Here is a 16861-nt window from a genome sequence, read left to right on the forward strand (position 1 = left end):
ACTGCTTTGGAGAATGAATTGTCTATACAATAAGAGGGTGCTGGGAAAAAATAAGACACTAAGATTAGCGGCAGCCGCATACATTAAAATTCAAACTGAAATCCCAGCTATGGAAGGAAACTAATAGAAGAAGAAAATATATCAAGAAGAGAAGCGCTGTCTCATCATTCACCTGTGCTGAAGGATCCAATTTTAGCCATATCCAATAGCACTGTCATTCATCTTCTTGGTGTGTTATTGTGATTTAAATCCAAGCTCTATAAGAGAGAGCAGTTCTTTTAAAATGATTGAGAGGGAATAAGGGCAAATTCAGTGTTTAGAAAAAGTTTATGACATCACAATATTATACTTTACAGATGGAAGCAATATTTCCTACTTTGGGAGGAAAACTAATCATTTTCTATCTGCTCTGAGTCACTGCATCATTATAAAACTGGGAAATAAGTAGTTTTGTGCATTCCCAATCTTGTTCAAGATGACACTTTTGTTTATATAATGCTTCTGATTTATAGCATTTAAGTATTAGCCTGACTACATATTAATTATGTGTTTTTGATGTTAGCTGCTTTAGAGTAAGAAAAAATTAAATATTTCACTTGAAGATAAAATCTTGCAGTTGTGAATCATGAGGAATCAATGTGCAACTAGCAAACTATTCTTTCTGCTGAAATTAGACTATTTCTAATGACCGTGGCACCTTTACTTAGTAGCAACTCAGTTACGTTACCTTCCCTTTTGAAAGGTAGAGGAAGGGAATGACTTCTGTCCAGTCACTTTTCGGAAGGTTTTGCTCTGAAGATGTATAAGATGTGAAGACCCCCTTAGATTGCCTTCACCCTCTGTACCTCCAGGCTCGGTTGTGGAGGGCTATAGAAAATATAGCTGTAGTTCTGTAGCTGCAGAAATTATCTTAACTCATTCCAGCACAAAGATAGACTACTAATTGAAAATTGATTCCCTTAATTCAAGACGTGGTTGCTGTTGCTACAGTTACTGCTGGCCAGCAACCATGGTGGTCACTCATGCTGCAGTTTCTCTGCCTGGGCACTTGTTCCATTTTTGATGGAGCTTCTCCGCTCTTAAATCAGCCACATAATTCAGCTCAAGTATAAGGGAACACATTTGTCCCATGGATGCAGATGACTGTAGTTGGCATGTGCTTGTATCAACAGGAATGGCTGTGCTGGAGTGGGAAATGCATTCTAGGTGCCACAGCAGCACTACTAGGAGCCTCCCCTGGAAAGATGGTGAATCAGTAATTTTATCTCGCCTCTGTAAAGCCCTCCCCAGAGCAGTGTGGGGCAGTTCAAAAATGGCTTGTTGCATTGTTACCTCACTCCAGTAATTATACCAGGGATGCACTGAGTTGCATACATACTGTCATTCTGGCTCTTGGTGGCAGGCAAACCTACAAGAAATCCTGTCACCAGTAAGACATTAAAGCAGCAGTTCCTTCTTACTTGCTTTTAACCAAACAAAATACAGGCTTTAAAGAAGAGTTTATTGAAGAAGATGCCTAAAAAGCCTCTCCAATTTCTTTAGGGTCTAGAGAAACTCCTGAGAGACAATGTTACTGATAAACCAAGTTCATCATTTATTTGGAGGTGTGTGTACAATTAATTTTCAAACTGATGAAGACAGTTTTTAGGAAAAACTTCTTACCATCCCATATGCTGGAGGATATTAACAATGCTTCTCTTCATGACAGCCAGCTTCAAGAAACCTCTTGAGACCACTGGTCACAAATCCAACTCTTGGAAAATCTTGAAAGATTTTTTTTTTATTCTAGACCTGACCTGAATAATCTATTCCATTATCACGTTGGGGCCTCATTTCTGCATGTGCTGTTCATTGACAGATTTTCCATCAGCTGCCCTGGCTTTCTATTCATTATAAACTTTAAGGCTGTAAAACATTTTGAACATGGCTGCTTGACAAACTGCCCCCTCTTGGTGCAAGATTTCTGTCCTGTCTGGTTTTGAAACACATATTCTTTCTGTGCTTCCAATGGACAGGCATAGTCCCAACTTGGCAACCTTAAACTCTGTTGCAGGTCTTCTGTGTGCCCAGGTTGTTTGTTTTTGGACAGCAGTGTGATACACCCTGACTCCAGATGCAGCCAGCTACACCTTTGAGACACACTTTCAGGGTATTCTTGCACCCTAAAATGTTCCCTTCAGCCCTGCCATCTGCTGCTTGACCACAGAAAACAGACTGAGATATTCCAAGGGCCACCTCCCTGACCTATAGCTTTATCTGCCTCACCTAGGTCTTGCCAATTCTTAGTTGAGGGGATTTTTTCCACCTAAAAGAATCACACCCTTCTCCAGTCATGTGCTCAGAAATAATAGATCCCACCTTAGAAGAGGCCTGCCTGTATGGTCAAATGCTCTGAAATCACATGTACCACTGACAGTAAGGAAGCTGTAAAAGATAACAAAAAGATGTATTATAAAAAACAAGGGAAGACATAAGAAATCAGTAACCATGTGTTGAAATACAGACAGAGATACTTGCCTTTATCTGTTCGCTTCCATTCTTCAGTAGAATTATTGGAGATCAAATATTATGCGTATAACTTCCAGCCCTCTAAGGTTATTCATTTGACCAGTCAGACACCTTAACTTAACCCACTTATTGACTGGAGAAATATTTACATTCTTTCAGACATAAACATTACTAGTCCAGTCTTCCAGTTCTAATCAAATACTCATTGGGTAGAAGGGTATTTCCCTTAAAAAGAAATTCTCCTGCTTGGGTTAGGCCCTGGCACTTCACATTGGCACCCAATATGCATAGCTATGTAAATACAAACTCTTGCATTCGCTTCTCCCAACCATCTAGGCTTTCATTCCTCTACGTGTGAATAGCCTCTGTCCGTTCTATAATCTCATTCACCCTGTCTGAGTGGCTGTCATACAAAGGTATAGAACTACATCCATATCAAACACTGTAACTCCTGCAAACATACAAATAACAAACTTAGACATAGCTTATCTTTAGCTATTTAGAAACACAAATACCCTATATCAGGTAACCTAATTCAGGAAAGCATGCATGACATTCCATAAAGACCTCAAAATATTCTGGGTTTGTGACAAGATTAAAGAAGACCGTAGTTTTGATGTTTACTGGTTTCCCTCGCCAGCCATGGTTTTGCCAACCACGGTTTTGAGTCTCCACGCTTAATATTCTTTATACCATTTTGGCTACATTATGCACTTTTGAGTTACCACAGTTTTCCATGGCCACCCATCAGCCCCTCAACTGTGCCCTCCCAGGGCTGTGCATAGTGACAGTGCTTGGGGGGGCGGTGCTCACATGTGGCGGCCACTGCATATCACGCCACTTTCCTATGGCTGGTCGTGGCTCTGTGGGCTGTTGACTGTCCAATTGCGCACTGCTAAAGGCAGGCACAAAACGGCCCCATGCCATGATTCAGACAGGTGGGAGCAAGGAGGTGCTGCGATGTGCTCTGCAAGGCCGGTGGCACTTAGTGCATCCCTTCCCTTCCCCCTCCCCTGGGTAAGAGGTAACCGCACTGGGGGAGAACCCGCCATCACACCCCAGGCGTGCTCTGTCCCTGCCCACCAACATATACCCCTATGACCTGTCTAAGTACCCCTAGGAGTACGCATACCCCCAGTTGACAACCCCTGTACTAAAGGTAAATAAAAATGATTTTTATACACTGTATGTTCCTTTATTATTCATATTCAGGTCCCTAACCCCATTTTTCCCATAAGCCTTTTGTGTTACCAACCATGGTTTTTCCAACCACGAGAACTTTCAGGAACCTAGCCCCCGTGGTTGGTGAGGGAAACCTGTATATGTTTAATTTGAAGATTGTTTGACAGGTAAGGCATTTCAGTTTGGATCTCTGTATATTTTCAATTATCTGTACAAACCCCTGCATCTACTAGACCTCTTTGAAAATCTCGGTCTAAAAGAACAGATTTATCTTGTGTTTCTGCATGTCCACGTGTTTTGGGATACACCAATGTTAGGACTTAAGTGAGTGGATCCTTCTACAGTAGTGTCTGTAAAACACTTAGAGCTGTTCTTGTCTCTGAGTGGGCGCGTCTTCACATGCATTTAGTGCACATGAATAAACTGTGGAGCTCCAGAGTTGTTTGCTTCTGGGAACACCATTCAAACAGCGTGCCCAGGAGTAACTAACCCTGAAGCAATTGGCTCTGGAGCTTATCCATGTGCACCACGTGGAATAAGTTGGCAGAAGGGTCAGCCTGCCAGCCTAGAATTGCTCCAACCAGGCTTAGTGTGCGGCAGGGGGGGCTGGCTGGGACATGAGGGAGTTTTGGTGCAGGGCTAGCCGGCAGGCACCCTCCACACTGAAGCACCATCGTGCCCCAGCCAGCCAGGTCAGCATCTACGTATGCGTTGCTGCTCACAAAAAATAATTCTCAGCAGGGTAATACTTGTAAATACAAGTACTACTCTGCTGCAGAGTTCATTAGTTTTGTGTTCCCTAATAGAGGTCCATGTATAGGTGCTGAGATGTTTACTGCAGAGCTAATTAGTCAGCTCTGCAGTACAAGTCTTGTGTAGATGTTCCCAATATGTATCGAGAATTGGAATATAAAAGGGAAGTATAGTGTGTCAACCCACATCAGTGGTTTCCAAACAACTGGGTGCTTGGCCCCAGATTGATTAAACTGGACCATTCACAAAGTTATGTTCAAAGTTTAGTTAAGTTTTACTTAGCTCTACTTTTCTTAAGGTTTTATCCTGTTTTTATTTTTAGTAAAGATATTAGTGCCCTGGTGCAGATCTTGGTTCTGAAATTTGAAATAAAGGATGAAGAATTGCAGGTTCATGTACACTTTTGTGCTGCATTTTTCCTACTTTGCATCCCCATGTGCATTTTGGCCTACTGGGGGAAAGGTCATTCACCTTTTCATTGTCCTGTATGCAGCACCATCATGCTGGGGACAGAAAGAGCATCAGAATCTCTTTGGGCACTTAAGCACGTGCAGGGAGCCTGCTCCGACATGCTGGAAATCCAGCATGTCAGAACAGACTTAATTAATAGAGTCTGCTGGAGCACATAAATTGATGCACTCTGGCAGCCTCGCACATCGCACATAACAGTGGCACAGTGCACCTCCACACTGAGAAAATGGCGGCAGTGCACAATGGACTAAAACATGTTCAATGTGCTTCAGTTCAAAATGCACCACCAACATTTTCTCAGCATAGAGGCACGTTGCGCCACTGATATACATGATGCATGGGCGTTTTTAATTAGCACAGCTTGCTAATCGAAAGCACCCATCACCATGTCAGAAACACATGTAAAAATGCCCTTTGAGGCTATGTTAGTACAGAAACACTAGTTAAATCTTGGGTTCTGAAACGCAGGGATTCATCAGTACGCCTCAACTCCAATCCCAAGAAGAATAGAAAGCCTATCAAAGTCCCAGCACAAATTTTGTCAGTCTCTTTAGCTGGATTTGAACATAGGTGCTCCTATTGTAAACATAGGAAGATCAGATACAACTGAGCCTAAAAACATGGCCTGAGATAATCTCTGCCTCATGATAACTGGCACATGAAACTGCAAGACTGGTAGCAAGAATTTTTAACAAAATATAGCACATTACAGTTTGTACCATATGACTAAATAATTGCAAATGTAGTACTTGTATGTAAGAGGGGTGGGATGGTCCATACAACTATAGATTCATTAGTGTGACCACATTGGCATGTAAGACAGTGGAATAAATTTTGAAGGACAGAATAATTAAAAAGCATACACCAAAGCAGTGTGGGTTTACCGAAGTTAAGATTATGCCAGCCTTAACCCATTATCTTACTTTGAGAAGATAATTGATTATCTTTGAGAGAAGTACAGTAGATCTGACCTGTTGGCACATCAGTAATACATCTGATACAGTCCTGCAAAGGATTTATTAGTTAAAGTAGAGAAGATGGGGACTGGGAGAAGAATTGTAAGGCAGGTAAAGAACTGACTAAAGGGAAGATAACAGTGGATGGTTCCGAAAAAGGAATTATTAGGACTACTAATGGTGTTTATTAAGCATTGATCCTGAAATATCTATGTAAAGTTCTCATTAATATCTTTGGCATAAAAAAGGCATATGGTAATGAAATTTGCTGATGACAAAAAGGTGAGAGACATCACCAATACAGAGAGGCTAAAAATATTATGCAGAAAGAATTCAGTGACTTGAACTGGAATAAAATAAATGTAATAGTGCAGAATACAAAGTCAGACCCTTTAAGGATTAATTTCTGCTGTAAAAAAAGTTGCAAGTAACAGCAGAGGAGAAAAACTTTGAGTATATTAATCACATGACTATGAACCACTAATATGGAGTGGCCACACTTGTAATATAGCCATGTAAAAGGCAACTGTGATCTTGGACTATATCAGGCAGTGTGTGTCAACGGATAGTAAAGTAGCAATGCCATTTTATAAGGTACTTAATGAAAATTCTTCTGAAAAGTTGTGTGCAATTCTAGAATCACCTGTGTTCAAGAAAGATTAATTCAGCTCTATAAAAGGTTCAGGAAAAAAACTATTAAGGTGGTCAAGGGAAATGGGGGACCTATCTTACTAGAAAGGGATAATTTAGTCTGAAGGCTGAGAAGGAATGTGATTGCTGTCTATAAAATATATCAAGGTAAACACCAGGGACAAAGAAGAACCGATAGTGTTAGCACAAGAATAAGTGGGTGTAAAATGGCAATGAGTAGATGAGACATGAAATGTGGAAAAAAGTTTCTAATCATCAAAGCAGTGAATCTCTTGAACAGGCTGTGTTCCGAACAGCCTTTCAATCTGAGGACTCAGGGCCAGAAAACTTAATGTTTTTAGATGGAACTTGCTAAGCAGGGAGCCAGACTCAGTGATCCAAGAGGTCCCTTCCAATCCTGTGTTTTTATAGTTTGAGAGAATGTGTTTGTGCAGGCAGCAGAAAAGCAGTAACAGAATTTCATCTTAACCAGTGCATAAACTTGCTAGTTTCTTCTCAGCATCCCTGTCACTCGCAAGAAGGTGGGCTTCACACCTTGGTTACATTTCATGTTGAAGAGAAGAAACAAACACAGATCTGCTTCTCTTCCAGAAAAGCTTAAAATGTGAAAGGGAGGCTATCTCCATGGTTGGTCCTTAGATATACTTTCATATCTGAAACTTGTGGAGCTGCCACCTGAAGCCTAATGCATACTTCCGCAGACTAGCATCCCTTACATCTAGCCTCTAGATCAGATATCCAGCTTGTAAAGCACCACTGCAATCCCTATTTAATAAGGCCCTTTTTTTTTCTACTTGCCAGAAGGAGGAATACTGCTTGGGGGTATGCAGTGAGGCTGCTGGACAAAGAAATGAAGGTTACTTCCTTGTAACTGGAGTTCTTTGAGGTGGATTCTGCACGTTTACACACCCTGCCCTCTTCCCCTCTGCTTGGGGGTCCTCTTTTTAATCGCAAATAGAGAAGACAGTGGGTGGAAGGAACTGAGGCAGTCAGTGTCCCAGAATCCCCATTTATAGCCTGGCCCTCTAAACAGTCCAAGCTGCAAGGACTGGGGCACAAGAGCATTTCAGTGGGTCGTGCTGCTAAAAGCCTTTAGCAGTCCAGGTTGCACCATCACAAGCTTCTCACTGGGTGGGAATGAAAAATGGTCCCTCAAACAGCTCCATGTATAGGTGAGTAGCTTCCATTTTTTTATTTAAAACAGTTGTTCTCAAGTATTTTCTGCCTTCTAATCACAGTACTTCAGTGAATTAAGGGCAAGCTTGATTACCAGCCAGCCTGACAGCAAGCGAGAAGTCCTTAACCAGTGCTTTAGGAACCTAATGGAAGGAGTCGAACAAAACCTTTTGGTAAAGAACAGAGACAGGTAAGCTTGCAACACCATAATTGCCTTGAATGAGAAAGCTAAATAAAACCGCAGCCTGGAAAATAACATAACATTGCGGGTGTTTGAGGCTAACCTGAACTAAGGTAATAGTCTACCAAATAATCGTCCTTTAAACTTAATAATTGAAGCTAGCACAGCTCATAATTATCCAGTTACTTGGTCACACAGATTTCCTTAGGTTAGTCCTAAAGGCAGTGCTTGTTAAGGAATATGTGTTCCTTCCTCCTGTCAGCTATACCCTGTCCTCTGCAGAAAAAAATACCCCATTTTCTTGGGAGAGCCATTCTCTCTCTTCCTACAACTCATCATCCTCTTAACCAAAACCAATGTCATGTTCTTGCATACTGCAGAATTATTGAGACAGCCAAGTGCCACTTTGATCCCAGAGCCAACTAATGGAGGAACTACAAAAAAGGGAGACTATAAGATGGGAGCTCTTGAATATCTATACTGATATTGCTAAGCTGATTTTTGTTTAAAGAAATCACATTTGACAATGTATGCATATCCTCCTTCACTATAAAAGAATCAGTGTAATTTAAAATAGAAAAGGAGAAGCCAGCTGGATTCAGTTCACATTTGCCTTTTATTGACAGATGTATTTACATTTCCCAAAAAAACCTTTATTCCACCAAACAAACCCTTACCATGTCACAAGAATAATCCTATGTTAGCAAGGTGTAGAAGTTCCTGGGAAGTGTTAGACAAAGTCTCAAAGGCATATGAAAGAAATAAAGCCTAAATTAATCAGCAGTTTTTATTTCTCCAATATTTTGAGTAATTGTCCCTTGTAAAACTTCCAGGACAGTTTAATTGAGAAAGTCCAAATGTGTTTCTGATTTCTTGTAGTTGGCAAGTACTGGTGTTAGGGAAAGGAGGGTTACTGGTGGAATTTGATCTCTCTTAAAATACATTTTTGTATGCATTCTGGTATCTGCAGAATTGATCATTTTCCTTTACCCCTAGCACTAAGCTTATGAACTCCACATGTGTCACTGCGGGTGTGATGGGCATGTGTTTTGGGGGGCATTACAGAGTCTGAAGAGACCACATATTGTAATATACAGACCACATCCATTACTGTAGAAAAGTCCACACAGTATGCATCACGTGCAGCTTCCCCCGTATGATGGAGAGGGATAGGAATCAGAGAGTCACATGCAAGAACAAGAGATGGCTACTCTGCGAATCGAGATAAGAAGCCACAGGTGGTGGGAGAAAGTTGCACAGACCCAAGCTGACACACCTGCAAGCTCCATGGGGATTGATGCAACTGAATAATCCTTTTGTTTTAAAAAAAAAAATGAAGTGATTGCAGACAGTTTGTAGCTGACATCCCTAACTTCATGTCTAGCAATTACTTCAGGGGAATACCCTTAAGGAAATATTCTTTTCTAAGAAAAAAATATTCTGGTATTATAGTCATTTACTGCTGCCTTACTCATAGATTCTTAGACTTTAGAACCAAAAGAGGGGCTATTGCATCCTCCAGTCTGACCTCCTGGATATCACAAGTCATGGAATTTCACCCAGCTACCTCTGCATTGAGCCCAGTAACTTGTTTGACCCAAACACACTTTCTAGAAAGGCATCCAATGATTTGAAGATACCAAGAGATGGAGAATCATGCTATATATCCTAAGTAAAGTGTGTTTCAGGGCTGCATTATAGCTCATAACGTTCGCATTTTTAAAAAAAAATCACAACATTATCTCACCAGAGAGACCTGCAGGAGCTGAACAGACAAAGAAGCTAAACTCGCCTTTCATTTCCAGGCAAGCTGTTGGATGTATTGGCTAGGCAGTATGGAGTATATTGTGATGCTATTACCTGTGCTGTCTCTATTCTGAGATCAGAAAAAAGACTTCAATCCAAGTGCACTACACTAAATTCAGACATACGCATTTCTGAAAGCCTTTTGTATCCATAATCTGTGTAATATTCTAACATTAGGAATGTTGAGGAGTCATTTGAGGACACCCCCCTAGAGGTACTAGAATTAGAGCTAAGTATATAGCCGTCTAGAGCTGTGCAAGCAGGTATTATTTAGAAGAGTTCCCAGAAAATAGCACTTCAAATAAAACAAACTCTTTTTCACAGCAGCAGCATCCAGCTAGCTTGGAAAGGTTTTTAAGCAACCACATTATCAAAAAGTAATCTCTCATACCTGTATATTTTTATGTTTATTTTTAATATTTTAAAAGACTAAAAGAGCTGAGGTTTATTTTGGGCTCTTTTTAAGTGCTTTGTAACTCTCTGGGAAAGTCTTTTTTGATAGATTTGTGTTTAATTCTAAATGTCTAAACTGAGCAGAAATCAATTCTCATTAGCAATGAAATAGCACAATAGTAAAAAAGAAAATTACACGCACAAACAGCTTAATTGCATCCTGTATTCCCACATTGTGTGATCACCCATACCAACACCAGCTTATCACACAGCTGCTGCATGCAGCCTGCAATGAGCTGCAGAGCCTGAAGAGGAAGACACACCAGCCCCATCCTTCAGAGGGACCTCGTACAGGAAATCCTTAGATCTGCTTTGGATCTCCTACACCAGCCTGCAATCCTGCTTTGGATCTCTTACATCAGTCCACACAGATCCTTCTACAGAAATGAGCCATTAGCTATAATTCACAAGTGTTGTTCTTTCACATGTGTTGTCGTGACTTGTCTTTATTGAGCCTGTAAAACCTGACCAACTAAAAGCAAAAGAGCATAATGGCTGCAACAGGTGCAACATTAAAATAAAAAGGAAGAAGCTGCTAATCTTAGGCAGAAATATGCCTACCATTTTAAATGAGAAGTAAAGTACATTTTTGTTACTGGAAATGGATGTCTGACATGATAAATGGCAGGGAAATGTTATGTTTTAGCTAAGGATGGACTAAGGAACAGGTCAAATCTGGATCATGTTTGGGTTATCATTGGGACAGGACTCAGCTAGGATCCAGATTCAGGTGTGATAGTGCTGAAATATTATGGGCTATCCCTAACACATTTTTGGACCCCTAAAAATTGTATTCTGTATATTCACCCCATCTCCCATGATTTATTTAAACAAATCAGGATCAAAAGGACCTGCCTTATTTTTATATTTTAAAAAAAAAGGTATAATATGTGAGATTCCAGTTATTCTCACACTCTCCTACACTTGCCAACATACAGTAAAAGAGAATGTTCTACCTACACTGATAATGCAGAGAATTTGGTCTGTGCCAGAACTATAATTGTTCCCACTTCACAAGAGACAGGGTGTACTTCACCATCACTCCCTAGAAAGAATAACAGGCCTAAAATGACTTGAATTTGATGACCTTCTGGACATGTTGCAGAAGGCCATCCATCGGGGCTTTTTTTTGAGGCCTGTTCTTAGAGGCACCATAGGGTAGAAATAAACATTCCTGTTTCTTAGCTGGCTGAGATGGCTTGTTACCAAATAAGATGTTTATTTTATGCTAGATTGAATTTATATGTTGTTCAGATATGGTGTTTTTAATGCGTTGGGAAGTCACTGTTTTAAGGGTAATTAACATGGCACATAAAGGTGAGCATTTTTCCTACTTTTAAATTGTTTGGCTTTAATTTTTCATTTTATTTTCTCGTATTGTTTATATGTAAATAAATTCACAAGTACTCAGTTTGGTTTAACTAAGCATTTTGGGTTTTCTTTTGCCTAGATTCACCCAGAACATGTCAGTCTTTCGAAGAGACATGGCAGAAGCGCTACGCAACGAAGGGGCCACAGAACCAAGCAGTTTAGATATGATGAGCTGACACTGACTTTGCGTACCAGAGCACTAATTAGAAAAGAGACACTTAAGAGTTTTGGATTTGGCCATATTGTTAGTAGATTTTGACTCTTATAGAAACTATTTTTTTTAAAAAAGCTTCTGCCTTTTTATATTTCTGGCCTAAATATAAGAATTTATTATAGTGAAGACAATGTAAAATCAGTCTTAGCTTAAAAAACATTTTCAGCCTTTCATATCAAAATTTATTATCCCTGGTTCTTTTACATTTACAAAATTGATGTAAAAACAATACGTAACCAAAGAACATAATAAATGCATGTTGCTTTTAAGCTTGTATTAGTTGATGATTCTCAGTTCCACACAAAATAGTAAATGTCCTTGAACATAAACAAAAAATCCAAGCTCGCTTTCACTCAGTTCACCTTGATCAAAACAGAGGTGGAAAGCAGTGTAATTTCTATATGAATTCCTTTGAATTAATAAAAAACATATATTTTTCTACAAAACGACTGCATGTATATGTAGACTTCATTCCCAGTGAAAAGAACAATGACAACTAAAAGAATAAAAATTAAGCCCTAAGACTGTGTGTTAGAAATCTGAAATATTACATATTATAAAATTAAAGGTAGTATTGCCACCTTTCATGAGATACAGGAAATATTTTCATTTCACAGATGTACATGTCCAAGTGACTTTATTCCAGAAAAAAAGACAAATACTACAGTTGTTAAATGTTAAGACGTTTCTTTAAAAGAATTAAATCATCTGCCACTGGAAAAAGAAAGCAGATAGTTACAAAGACTTATATCCCATATTTAGAGTGGTATGTGGCACAATGAAGATGAAAAGATGCATCTAAAATAGAAAACTCAGCAGATTCATCTTCTCCTATTCAGGAATCGTAAAGAGTTCAATATGTGCCAAAACAAAATTCCTTCTGTACTGTAAGGCTTACGCTTAATGTTATCCACTCTGAGTTCATGTAGAACAATTAATTTCCATTGTGTGGTGGGTATGAATTATTGTGTGGGTTGATGAAATACGCAAATTAATTGGAATGAGGTTTAACAAAAATTGAACTATTTAAGCAATAAGTCAATTAGTTCATAATGTACAAAAGCTATTATGTGCAATTAGAAATTGCTGCTGTCTTTTTTACTAAGATGTAAATTATCTATTTCATGTGTTTATCATGCTTTTGTATATTTGCATAACTTGGTAACACATTTCCCACTTTCTGGATAAAAATATGAGATGGTCATTGCAGGTAGAAGAAGAGATTCAAATCAGAATTTCTGGTAGACACTTACCTATTTTTCCTGTGTGATTTCATATATTTTTCCACAAATTTTTAAATTACAAGAACTCAGTATAAGAGGCAATCAGTTAAGAAGTTTTCTACTTTCCTACTTCTAAGCTTAGCTGAGAAAAATATTATAACCTGTGGTTTAAGGGCCTGTAAATACTCAAAACACTCCAACTGTGGTTACTAAAAGCTGTGGATGCTCAGCACCTTTCAGAATTAGGCCACTTTTATTTAAGCATAATATAATTATTTAATGTTGACTAGGAGCTCAATTTTAGTTGCCCGGGTTTGAGAATTTTGTCCAAAGTGCTGATCATTATTATTCCTTAGTCATATCTAGCAACTGTCAAGTCACCTTTCTTTTCAGTCCTTAAAAGAACCTGGAATCTCCGTTATTAAGCCACAGCCTGAAAGCTGCAAAACGTGAGCTACTTCAAACAGCGGAGGTCTTCCTCTCCTTTCTCCTCACCCCCCAACTTGTCCTCTGCTTCCCTTCCCCCCCCCACTCTGTGTAATATGGTTCTTACTGCCCCCCCCCAACACATACACACACACACCCTTTTTTTGGCAGTTTTGCTGTATAAACCGCATCAGTTCCCTGGAGGCTGTATATTTGCATTAAAAGGTTCAGATGAAAACTAATGATTTCTTTGACTCTCTGGTTTTCTTTTTCATACTGAGGAAATAAATATTGGTTGCCTACAATAAGTTTGTGTCCACAGATCAGTCAGTGTACTGGTTAAATTAGCTACTCTGCTGAAAGCTTAAGTTTCGCATATTGAACAGGAGCACTGTGTACCCTCATAACTCAGCAATCAGGTTTTAGGGGCTTCCTCTAATAGAAGGCTAGTGACTCCCTGGAGTATTGAAGTGTATTTCTGAAAGTTCACTTATAACACAAACATTGTTATAACTGACAAACAAAGAAGATCCTAAGGAAAGTCCTGTAAACTGGACAGACTCGATATACGTATTTGAACAGCATTTCAGCCTTGGTTAACAATTGACAACCAGAACTTATTTAGAGTAGATAGCCATATAAACAGGCCTGCTTTTAGGTTTGGAAATGGATGGCATGGCAAATAGAGCTAATATTTTATGGCTCCAGCTTTTTTCTTAAGGTTCTTACTTTCAATTTTTCAAAAGGACCCTGTCAAAGCAGGTGTAGCCAGAATTTAACCTTTTCTTTTTTCTTTACCCGTTTACAAAATACATGTAATTGTTGTATTCTCCCTCCACCCCCTGAGTTCTTTAATTCCCACCTACCTGCTTTTTAAAAAGAGAAAGTTGTGAAAACAATGGAGAATAATGTCATTGGGAAGACCAGGTTTAAGCTTCCATAATAGTCGGAAAAATTACTAGGGTGGTTTCCTCTCAAGAGATCTTTGGGAATCCAACCACTTGTTTTAAAATAAACAGATCAGGACTTGAATATAGATCTGATTCTCTCCAAAATGTGTGTTTTATAGCCAGAGTGCAAAACTAGCAGTCATCTAAAGAAATCCCAGTCAAGCTTTTTCCCCAAAAAGGGAAATAAACTATCCCTTAAAGTAGCCTAGCATAGGTTGTATTGTATTTGACTGAGAGAGGCAGACAAAGCTCTCCAAGGAAAATACAAAGTTTTAATATTTTGTCCTGCTTGCATAAGAAAGCTTTGGAGAAACTCAGCCACTGGTGTATGTACACTTTATAAAATAATTCCTTAGACTTTTTAATGTTTTATTGTAGTGTGAGTTTATGGTGACAGCAAACCTTTCAAACTATAGAGGGATAACATGCTTCCTTGCCATATTAAAAAATAATGTTAGTGTAGATTTTATGTACCTGAGTTTAGATTGCTGTTAAGAGTGCTTCTTTGACAACATTCTTTTTGAGGTTTACAGAAAGCGTAATAAAATATGTAAGTTACATTTCTACAAACAAAAGCCATAACATAAGTTATTTATAAGCGTGAGATCCAAACAGTATCCCGATAAATAAACCTTAATGGATACCTGCGGCATCCACCCTAATGTAATTTGCCCAACAAAAGTGTTGAAACAAAGTCATATTTAGTAGAAAAATCTGGCAGGAACTGAGCATAGTTGTATAAAATAAGAAGAATAAAATGGACCACAGAAACAAACCATCTGGGGGTGCTGACTGCTTTGTCAGGTCCACACATTAACAAAGACCTGATGTCATACAGTCCTCTCCTTTATGGAGTAATACATTTGATGCTATATGCATAGGGTGATCACATATCTTTGTGTTTCTTAAAGTTGTTCCAAGTTAAAGGGGCATTCCCTGTTGTTTTGAAGGGAAGTGGGGATTACCCCTGATTTTAACAAAGATGGCCAGATGAGGCCTGGTAGTCTCTGCCCACTGCCTCTATCTATTCCCTTTGACTTTTGTATTTCCCTCTTCCTATCCCTGACTTTACTGTGCTCTCAAGGTTGATTTGTACAACATAGTTATGGCACCAATTAAATGGGTGCATAGTCTTGCTGCAAAATCCAAACTTTAATTTTAAAATATTGAGTCAGGCAGCCTTTACAGTTATAAAGATGAGCTTCAAAATGTGTATGAATATATGAATGCATGTTTGTCTACTTGTATCTGCAGACCACCTGAATTTCATTGCTTTGAGAGAAATGCGCATTGCTCCCATTCATCTAATCTCAGTGCTGTTTAATTGGATGGTAATGTATGAAGATAGTTCAGTGTTAACTTAACTTAGCTGGCCACTTTAGTTAACACATCAGCTTGATATACTTATTCACTGCAGTAAATAATTGCAGGTACTGGGACAGGACACTGTGGAGCAAGCAGAGGCAGGTAATAATATTGTGCCAGATTTCACCCACAAACCAAGCTGTGCTCTTTGTGTATGTTCATAATAAAGACATTTGTATTGTCATCATCCAATTTCACAATTTTAAACTCCTAAATGCAATAGTTCACACATCTCCCCAGTAATGGTAAAGGCTATATGAAAACTCAGGCAAACATCAATACATTGGTTACGTTGCCTTCACTTTTCTTGATAACTGTAAGCAGTAGAGACATACTTCTTTTTAAACAACAGCTTAGATTCAAGAACACAAGTTGGCAGTAGCTAGAAAGAAGCCCCTGTCAGTTGGAGGTGGAAATGAGAAAATCCTTCACACCAAAAGGTAAAGTTGGCATTACCCATGTACAGAACAGGGAGGAAATAATTAATCCTCCCCTCACCAAAAAACCAGAAACCTCATCTGCTTGGAAACAAAAATGAATATACACTGGCCCAGACTGTTGCCTGCCTTGCTGCCAGTCCCCCATTCCTCTGTGAACAGCATCCACTACGCAGGTCTAGCTAGCTTCATAGTATGAAAATTTGGAGTTCAGCAAACATTAAATTTCAGAGAAATGTATTGAATTAAGTATCAAATAATAGTGAGTCCTACACAGATTGGACGGGGAAGAAGAGAGGATTTTGAGTGGCAATATAAATAACAGTCCCTGCCACATATATATAGTTATAATGTGCTAGGACACAAGACCTTGATTACTTACGAAGTCAGAACTTGGGACCAGCTGCTACCTGACACTTTCCCCACTGGCCATCCTGTCTTCCTCTCTATCCATTGTTGTGCCCTTTGTGACTATAGGCTGCACCTCAGACTTTCTCCCAGCAGCCCAGCATGATCACTAAAGGACAGCCTGGCACATAGGTGGCAAATGGATGACATTAAAACGGCAACCACTGGCATAGATTCTAATGCCAAGGTAAATGAGAAATTGAGAAAAGGTAAGGACCCAAGAGAAGGTGGCAGAGGTAGGTTGATATATTTTCTGCAATCACACGCCTCATCCCAAACTGTCCTCCCTCTTACCCCATTCTCATCCTCCCAAAATCTTTCTTCTTTGTC

The 16861-nt window shown here is 39.3% G+C and overlaps 1 protein-coding gene across 3 annotated transcripts in view; it reads left to right on the forward strand.

The window, feature by feature from the left end:
- Positions 1-13565, forward strand: part of RANBP17 (RAN binding protein 17) — a 284697-nt gene extending 271132 nt beyond the window's left edge. For all 3 annotated transcript variants that reach the window (XM_090064588.1, XM_090064589.1, XM_090064590.1), the window contains 2 exons: positions 7760-7887; positions 11588-13565. In XM_090064588.1, coding sequence (XP_089920714.1) covers positions 7760-7887; positions 11588-11684 — 225 coding nt within the window. In that variant the 3' untranslated portion in view covers positions 11685-13565. The remainder of the gene's footprint in view (positions 1-7759; positions 7888-11587) is intronic.
- Positions 13566-16861: the final 3296 nt, after the last annotated feature.

Source organism: Crocodylus siamensis, chromosome 10, assembly GCF_052110815.1.
Source record: "Crocodylus siamensis isolate JL-2025a chromosome 10, ASM5211081v1, whole genome shotgun sequence".
Lineage (NCBI taxonomy): Eukaryota > Metazoa > Chordata > Crocodylia > Crocodylidae > Crocodylus > Crocodylus siamensis.